This window comes from Drosophila obscura, unplaced genomic scaffold (assembly GCF_018151105.1).
Source record: "Drosophila obscura isolate BZ-5 IFL unplaced genomic scaffold, ASM1815110v1 contig_150, whole genome shotgun sequence".
In the NCBI taxonomy this organism is placed as follows: Eukaryota; Metazoa; Arthropoda; class Insecta; order Diptera; family Drosophilidae; genus Drosophila; species Drosophila obscura.
The window spans coordinates 6,064,708-6,074,244 of NW_024542736.1; the positions used below are offsets into that span (position 1 = coordinate 6,064,708).

Consider the following 9,537-nt stretch of genomic DNA (forward strand, 5'->3'; position numbering starts at 1 on the left):
CGATGTTAACATCGCTGTCATCGATGTTTGAGAAAAATCATCGATGTTTTAAGTCAAATACTTATCAGCAGTGTGACAGCGGACTTATCGCACAAATATATCTGCAAAACCATCTAAAAACCTTCGAAGGCTAGAAAACGTAATAGGGAAATGGAAATCCAAAATCCTAACGGGTAGTAACATACAAAAAATCAAATTGTTGAGGAAGAATTATGCTTGTAGATACAGCCTTTCGCAAACAACTGGACCACGATATATTTAACCCGAGCTGCGCTAAAATACTTATAAAATAACCAATAAGTCAAACATCCAACATCCGTGGAAGCGGCAGCCCAGGAGTGAGGGTCGAGAGGCTCCACCTCAAGTAACCGCTTTTGAACATTTGAAAATTTTTACAACTGCCGCCATCTACATAAATGTAGAGGGCACCAGTGCGCCATGGCTTTTGTATGTAGATTAAATGTAGATTTACATGCTTGACAATTTTAACATGATACACTCAGCGTTGTCTTGACAATATCGATAGCTCCTAATTCTTTTTAAAATAGTCGCCCAACCGCCACAATCTTTTAAAATATTTGGTTTTACAACTAATGTTACTATTGGAGTTTATTAATTAAGATTTTGGTAAAACGACTTTGGTGCTCCAAAGACTTCCCCTGCTTCCCTCACACATGTTACACGACATAGTAGTATTCGGCTAAGCGAACCAAAGACTGTGCAATTATTTTCTTGCCGCATTTTTCTTCGTTTCGCCGTTGACCTCGCGCAGTTAATCATCCCGATTGATAATTGGATAGTGGATGTCTCTATTCTCGTTCGTTCTGTTCTCCGTTTCCCCACCCACCCCCCACAACCAATGGGTACAAATTTATAGCGTGCATTATATCCGGACAGTTTAATTGGGTATCGACGTTTATTAATTTGTTCAGACTGTTTTATTTTAATGTCCGTAATTTGCCGGCCAATCTGAATCCTTTTGCCCACTCAGGGCTTTCAACACTTTCCGTATACTCTTTGGTTTTTCTTGGGGTTTCGCTTTCAAGAGGTGCTGCCAAACCGAGAGAGAGAGAGGATGAGAGCCAGCCGGAGACAAGCGTCAGCCATGCACATTAATTAGGCTGGTTCATTAGACACATGTCCATCAAAAGTGGCCCAGGAAGAGGAAGAGAGGACCAAGCCTTGACGACGTCTGCGCCGGCGGCAAGAGAAGCGAAGCTCGAACGGACCTCGGCTGCATCTTGTGTTGCCTGTTTTATGTAATTAAGCCAGGCGCTCACTATTTAAATTGCTGCTGGACGAAACGGAACAGTGGGGACTGCAACTCTGGGCCCCCATACCCATACGCGCCTCGGTGTATCACGAATTGGCAATTGAGGAGCCAACAGAATCAGTTTCAGGTCCAGGGTACAGCAGGGCTCAGGCCGAGTGCAATTTGGACGGGGGCCCCAGCAGCCTTGGATGGTGAGACAGAGTCAGAGACAGAGCCCAGCCTCCTCATCAAGATCCTCCAGCAGGCAGAGACGTTCGCTCGTCAGCGCTTGAGCCAATAATTATGGTTATTAATCGGCCTGAGAATTGGCTGCTAATTTGCAGTTTAGTTACAAATTCTGGCCGCCAGCGTGCAATTACCCGCTTAAATTATAGCCTCAAAATAAACAAAACACCGCAACGCCAACGTGAATCAGATCCTGTTCTACCTCACCCATTTGGGGGCGATCAGTAACCGTACCAGTCCAGTCCAGTCCAGTCCATTCCATTCCAATCCTCGGCAGCAGCCAAAAAGGTCACACCAGTCTCAACGCACATTGGCTTTTATGTGTGTTTGCTTATCACAAGCCTTATCGGCGATTAGACCGGGTCAATGCAGCACATCAGCTAATGATGCTACCCATCCGTCAGGCATTGCCACAGCTGTGCTCCATTCCAATGGGTCTGCCGATACCGCTGCTGCTGCTGCTGATCCTGCAACTCATAATTAGACGCCAGTTCTGGGGCGTTACTCAATCAAGACTTGATGGCACAACCCTCTATACAGAGCAGAGTAGAGCGGAGCGGCGCAGAGCAACAGCATCATCATCATCATCAGAGGTAACTATCCTCCTGAGCCTGCGCCTGCGCCTGGCCCTGGACGCAGATGCAGACACCGAGCTGAGCCTGAGACTGGGTGCATGATCAGAGCAACTACAACATAATTTCCAGACGTCGACGCGTCGCTCTTCCAATTTCGGAGGCGAGCTGGCAACACTTTTGGGCCGCCAAATCAAATCGTGTGCTGTTTATTTAAATAACCATAATTTACCGCACCGCATCTGCCTCACTGCACTTCCCTCCCTTCCCTTCCCTTCCCTTCCCACTCCATGTAGCACTTGCTGTGGTTCTGGTTCGAGTTCGGGGGCTATTTATTAACCCACACACTCAACCTCAAGCCCAACGGAAACCCCAAGAAAACTGAGTCCGTGGCTGGCTTTTATGGCCCGGCACATGATTTTCCAGGGCTGTGAGAACATAAAAATTCAATTTAATATGCTCCCCAGATCATCCACTGCCCAGATCTTCACAGCCCACTCCTTTCGGTTTGGGTTTTAGCTGGAAAACGTTTTGTCTTTGGATCGCATTGAATGCTGGTTATGGAGGCATTCGATTTTTATTGTGTGTGTTGTGTTCTTTAGCCAGATCTGCGACAGTTTTATATGTAATTATATGGCTAGAGGAATTTCCAGACTTTTATTGCTCTGCAAACGAACAGAAACATTTTCCTCAGCTGCGTGAGCCACCATAGAGATCTGCAACTAATGGGATGAAGTCATCCTGGAATACACCGAACTGTTAGCTAATTTCATGATGAGCAACCTCTGGCTTTATCACTCACCAACTTTAACTGTAGCTAGTTTCAAAAGCCTTTCAAATTGAAATTTCAAATTAATGAGAATGAACAATATTTTATTCCTACTTTGCGCCTTAACGGCAGGCGCAAAAGCCATGCAGCAAGACCACAAATTGCGCACAGTTATTGGCATTGATCTGGGAACCACATACTCCTGCGTCGGAGTTTTCCTGAAGGGACGAGCCGAGATTATTGCCAACGATTGGGGCAGCCGTCTGACGCCCTCGTTTGTGTCCTTCGCCGACGATGGCGAGCGTCTGATTGGTGAAGCCGCCCAGAACCAGCTGACCATCAATCCGGAGAACACAATCTACGACGTGAAGCGACTGATCGGACGCGAGTGGTTCGAACAGAACGTGCAGATGGACATCAAGCTGTTCCCCTTCAAGGTGTTCAAAAAGAACTCGAGGCCGCACATACGCGTGAACACTGGCCAGGGCGTCCGGGAGTTTGCACCGGAGGAGATCTCGGCCATGGTGCTGGCCAAGATGAAGCAGACGGCCGAGGATTTCCTGGGCAAGAAGGTCACCGACGCTGTGGTCACAGTGCCAGCGCGCTTCAACGACGCCCAGCGCCAAGCCACAAAGAATGCGGCAAAGATTGCCGGCCTCAATGTGCTGCGCTTCATCAACGAGCCGACAGCAGCAGCCATAGCCTACGGTTTCGACCGAAAGGAGGCGGCCAAGAAAGTGCTGGTGTTCGATCTGGGCGGCGGCACCTTCGATGTCTCCGTAGTGAGCATTGACAACGGTGTGCTCGAGGTGGTGGCCACCAACGGGGACACGCACTTGGGCGGCCAGGACTTTGACCAGCGCGTGATTGACTACTTCGTGGAGCAGTACGAGAACGAGGGCAAGGACCTACGCAAGGATCACTGCGCCATGCAGAAGCTGCGCCACAAGGTGGAGAAGGCCAAGCGGATCCTGTCCGGCGCCCTGCAGGCGCGCATCCACATTCAGGCCTTCCACGAGGGCCATCACTTCAACCAGATGCTGACCCGAGCCAAGTTCGAGGAGCTCAACGAGGAGCTCTTCAACTCCACCCTGAAGACCGTGCAGACGGTGCTGGAGGATGCCAAGCTGAACAAGTCGGACGTCGATGAGATTGTGATGATTGGCGGCTCCACCCGCATCCCCAAGATCCAGCAGCTGGTCCAGGATTTCTTCGACGGCAAGCAGCTCTCGCGCAGCATCAATGCCGACGAGGCTGTGGCCTGCGGGGCCGCTATCCACGCTGGCGCTCTCTCCGGCGACCAGACCACCAACACCACCGTTCTGCTCGATGTCATCCCACTGTCCTTGGGCGTCGAAACTTTGGGCGGCATTATGAGTCAGCTGATTCCGCGCAACACCGTCATCCCCACCAAGCGGACGCGCACCTTGACCGTCCTGGACAACCAGACCTCCGTCACCATTCAGGTGTACGAGGGGGAGCGACCCCTGACAAAGGACAACCATCTGTTGGGCACATTCAAGTTGAGTGGCGTCCCGCCGGTGCCATACAAAAGCTTCCCAATTCAGGTGACCTTTGCCGTGGACGTCCACGGGATTCTGGAAGTCAGCGCCAATGGAGTTGGCCCCGACATGGACATGAAGGTTGTCGTCACCAGCGACAAGTACCGCCTGATGCCCGACGAAATTGATCGCATGATCCACGACGCCGAGATATTCGCCGACAAGGATAAGAAGCTCTTGGAGAGCCTGATGACCCGCCACACACTGGAGTCCTACGCTTACGGTCTGCTGAAGGCGCACGGCGACTCGAAGCCCAAACTGAAGAAGGCCATCGAAAAGGCGATCTCTTGGCTGGATCACAATCCCGAAGCCGGTCCCGAGGAGTGCGATAAGCAGCAGAAATACATCAAAGCCCTCCTGCAGCACGAAACTGCCGCCGTGCAGGATGAACTGTAAGGGATGGGCTTATTTCTGTTTCTATTTTTTGTTTTTGAATATTTATATGTACAATAAATATATGCCCATCGTATATTGATGGTGCCTGGACATAACACGCTCAATACCATAATAAACAATTTATGAGCCCAACCACTGGGAACGTCACAGAGTGGCCGAGCAAATTGGCTTGGCCGAAGATCGCTCAAGATCTTTTGGCTAAGTGGATGGCCCGCTGGAGGATGATCGTTTGCTTGGTTGCTTGGTTGCCTTGGTGGTTGGTTGGTGGACTCAGCACGTCAAGTTTAGAAAAATGAGCTTGTTAACGCTCCATGATGAGCCCAGTTAGTGTCTGCTGCCATGATCTAAACCATATAACCCGAAGCCAGATCGATTCGATCGTTCGGCTGGATCGATGCAGATGCCGATGCAGAGGTAGATGGAGATGGATGTGAATGTGGAGGCCCGGTCCAGGGCATAGCCAGACTCATCATTAGGGCTTTGTGTAAAATTACAACACGATAACACGTAATCATTAGCGTTGTTGGCTCCGAGACGAAGCCACAGAGGACGCTGGTACGGTGTGAGCAAACAATTTGAGGGGCTACAAAAGCACAAAGCACAAAAGGAACGGAAGGGAACGGATTGGAGCACAGCTTCAATTTGCAGTTTCATTATCAAACGAGCCAAAGAACATAATTTGACTAAGGCCAAACATTTGGCAACGGCAAACGGCAAACGGCAAAGGCACAGGCACAGGCAGCGGGCCAACTGCAGTTGGCCAATTTGCAGTTCTTGTTGCTGGACGGGAGATGGCTGGTAGTCTGACTCTGTCTATCGATCACGTTTCAAACTGAAAGGCACGACCATGACAACAAAGCAATCCGCACAGTGGCTAAAGGGTATAGGGAATGGAGAATAGGGAAGAATATTCCACAAACATTTGGATTTCAATGAGTTGAATCGAGACTAAAATTTCGACTTCAATCCCTCTAAAAATCGCCCACTTTATAACGCACTGTGGTGCCACTGTGCGATGCGTCTTCAATAATGCGGCGCTTGGCAGTTGCAGTTGCAGTTGCAAAGTTGCAAGTTTGTCTAAGAGACGCAAAGAGACGCCATTGCTGGTGGGAGTTATCGCAGGGGAAGGCGAAGGCGAACAATTTAGAACTTTAATGCAATTAATTGCAACAGTTTTGTGGCTGGAATGCGCCTCAGAGGTTCCACCTTCCACCATGCACTTCCCCTTACCACCAGCACCCACTGAGTCCACTCAATCCACTGAGTCCACTTCGCAACTCCAATCCAATCCAATCCATTGCGAACCGTTTCTGCTGCCGTTCTAACCACTTTTGGGCCGTTAATTTAAAAATTGTGCTCACGTTCTGGCAATTTGCCGACCACCCACATGCAAATCCACATCCACTGAAACCACTCCATAGTATATGTATATATCTTCGATCCTTCTGGGGGCTTTCCGAACGCGATTCGCAGAAAATTAGCAGCCCCACAGCCCCCCAAATGGCCAGCAGCGAGTGTGCCCAATGCAATTTGCATTGCACATTTGATTTGGCTTTGGCTTTGCCTTTTGTCTACCAGTTGGCATTCAGTTCTTGCTGTTTGTCTAATTTGACACTCGGGGCAGTTGCACAATTTCGCTTATACTCGTACATCGATGGATCGAACAGATCTGTGTAGGTGGGTGCGGTGCGGGGCGCTTTGTTAGCATTTGGTATTCAAAGATTGGCTATGGCAATGGGTGCTAATGCTGGGTTTTGTCTTGAACTGGCCATCTTGTCTATGATTGAATCACCTTGTTAAGTCCATTAAAAGTCTCTCATGATCTTCGATCTTGGTTGCTTTGCGAGATTTGGAAACTTGTTTGGCCAGTTGCCCAAACAAAATGTCGATTAGATAATTATTTTTAATGAGTCAAGCGTTTGTTTTGATTGTTGGCAAAATTCAATTTGATTGTGATTTGATGTGGGTTGCTCCAATGTTGCTCCAATCTGCAGAGTATATGCCCATGCCTTGCCAAGTGCTTTCCCATCTCAGAATTTAACTTGCATGCAAGCCATGCGTTAAGCAGCAAATTTCATGACAAATTAACAAAAGAATAAAGCGAGTGTAAAACGTCCAGAAACCAGAAACGCCACAGTCTCAGCTTCAGTCTCCGTCTCAGCCCCAAGTCAAAGTCAAAGTCAGAGTCGCAGTCGAAAAAGCGACAACAAACACCAGGGATTGTTGGCTGTTGGGCTTCCTTGTATGGGCTGTCAAAGCTAGTCGGTCGGGGTGGTATTCGGTATTCGGTATTCGGGGAGTTTGGCTTATGGAGAAGACATGCACACAGGCATGTGCCGTGCCAGGGCACGGGGAGAGCGAGAGTGTGCCAGTGCCAGTGAGCAGAGTGAGTGCCAGTGCGAGTGCGAGTACGAGTGTCCAAGTCCGAGTCCAAGTCTCCTCCTGTCCTGCCCGTGTCTGGGCTGGGTAGTCCGAGTCAATATATATTCCAAAAGGAATTCCGCAAATAATTGCAGAGCGGCCAAAACTTATGGCAATTGTGTGGTCAAGCAGGCAGGCAGTCAGGCAGGCAAGCAACTCCATGGAACGGCTCTGCTTTGGAGCTGGGGCGGCTCACGTCGCATACATCACGTGCAGGAGGAGGCCACCAAAAACAGAGAAAAAAAAATGGTACAAATTTCGAATGCAAATAAAAAGTCGCGCCAATAAACTAGACTTCGCGACGGCGACGGCGGCGCAGACTCAGACTCAGACAATGACAATGCGACTGGGACTGGGAGCAGTCGACCCTGCAAATCCACGACGTCATGATGTCTCGCTGGGATTTGGATTTCAGCTCGAGCTCTGGCTCAAGCCCTGGTTCTGGCTCACCCCTCATCCTCAAGTCTTCTTGATCGCAAAATTGCATACAAATCGGTTGTTTGGTAAATTTAACATAAGCGCGTCAGTAGCGCCTCTGGTCCGTGTCCGTGTGTTTCTGTGGCAAGCTTGGAATAATTTAAAGCAGCCAAGAGGCAGCCACAAAACCAAACAATCAGGCAATGGGTACAGTGGTTCACAGATTGAATGGGTTGCAATTTAAATGATTGACCTTAACGATGATAGAATCAAGTTTTGCATTTTAAATGATCGGAAATAGATTTCTACTGAACTTTTTCTACTGCTACTATTTTCTTGATCTGCCGAGTGAGTTATCTCTATGTTGCATTTTATATTCCCAGTCTCTTTCAGACACAAAGAATTTCACATATTTATTCAAAAATTTCTTAACATTTTTGAGCCCAATTTGTACCACTGTGCAGTGGGGCGCGGGCTTATCTTGTTAAGCCGGCCGGTTGTCTGAGTGGCCGCTCCTGTCCTGTCGTGTAGGCATCATGTAAAACGCATTGGCCTGGCCCATAGCCCCCTCTCTCTCTCTCGGTCTCTCCGCATCCCCCTTGTTTCTTTTGCTCTTTCTTTGACTTGTACGACTTGGACCCATCCACGTCGCCGCGCCTGTTGATCAGTGTCGTCGTTCGCTTCGTCGTCGTCGTCGTCGCTTTCGTTCCTGTTGTAGTTGTTGCCGTTGCCGTTGCCGCCCGTCCATTTGAGTCAGGTCAGGCGTTTGGGCGCTGCAATTTGTTTGAGTTACGGCGCTTGTAAGCACACTTTAAGGATCCATTGTATTCCAATCAATAAGCCGGGCATGACAATGAGACAGACCGGGCTACAAGCTCCATTGAATGTCGCAAATGTGTGTCTTTGTCTTTGTCCGCGTCCCTGTTCGTGTCTCCCTGTTCTGGTGTTTGTGCGGAGCGCCGTTGTCGCCGCCGTCCTTTGGGGGTTGGACCAAGGGGCCTGCAAAGGGCTGGGTTTCCTTTTTCGGGGGCATAAAGAATTTTGGGAAATATTTCAGAATTTAATTCAAATTAGATTTGAATGTTCAAGCGATCGCATAAGATACAGTTGTTTGGAATTCTTTCGTTTATTTTCATTTATATTTTCATGGCTTATATAATTTGTATATAATACAGCTACATATACAGATATATACGTGTATACGTGAAATACTTTTTGGGTTTGATTTGAAATCTTCTACGATCGATGCCACAGAAAGTGGATGACTCAAACATTAATACTTAGAAATTTGCAATTCTAATGCTTAGAATTCGAGACGACTTCCTTGATCGATTAAGTGATTAAGTGGTTCACCAGAGATATCGCACTCACATTAGCAACACCTTTGTGGCACTGCCAATTGCCACCTCAGCAATCAGTCGGGGCCAAGCCAATTGACTTCCAATTAAATGTGTCAAACGACACAGACCGTTAACACGCCGAGTGGGGGGTGGGGGTGGCTTATTTGTGGCCGATTCCTCGTGCAAGGGAATCTCGTCTCGAACTGAATTGCATTAGCATATCATCGGAAAGGCCGAAGCCACAGAAGCCACAGCACAGCCGTAACAAAGACTACAATCAGAGTCAAATTTATGTGCAGCTATGCGAGGCACAACAGTCAAAGGGATTAACGAGGATTAGTAGCCTTGCCAGAGGCACCAGAGCCAGAGGCACAGCCAACTCCAGGCAATTGGCCAACTCCAGTCACTAACTGACTGACTGACGAGCTGACTGTCTCTCTGTCTGACAGTCGGCTCAAGTGACTGAAGAATCTAAGGAGAGGAGAGGAGACTCGACTCGACTTGGCTCGGCTCGTCTCAGGCTCAGGCTCTGGCTCTGGCTTCAGCTGATGGCATTTACGAT

The 9,537-nt window shown here is 48.8% G+C and overlaps 1 protein-coding gene across 1 annotated transcript; it reads left to right on the forward strand.

The window, feature by feature from the left end:
• The first annotated feature begins 2,877 nt into the window (after positions 1-2,877).
• LOC111069907 (endoplasmic reticulum chaperone BiP-like) lies at positions 2,878-4,887 on the forward strand. Its single transcript, XM_022360129.2, has one exon. It carries the CDS (start codon positions 2,926-2,928, stop codon positions 4,795-4,797), a length of 1,872 nt encoding a protein of 623 aa, XP_022215821.2. The 5' UTR covers positions 2,878-2,925; the 3' UTR covers positions 4,798-4,887.
• The last annotated feature ends 4,650 nt before the right edge of the window (positions 4,888-9,537 follow it).

Bases quoted from the DNA above. Each gene is read 5' to 3' on its own strand.
- LOC111069907 (XM_022360129.2), top strand. From the start codon at position 2,926: ATGAGAATGAACAATATTTTATTCCTACTTTGCGCCTTAACGGCAGGC.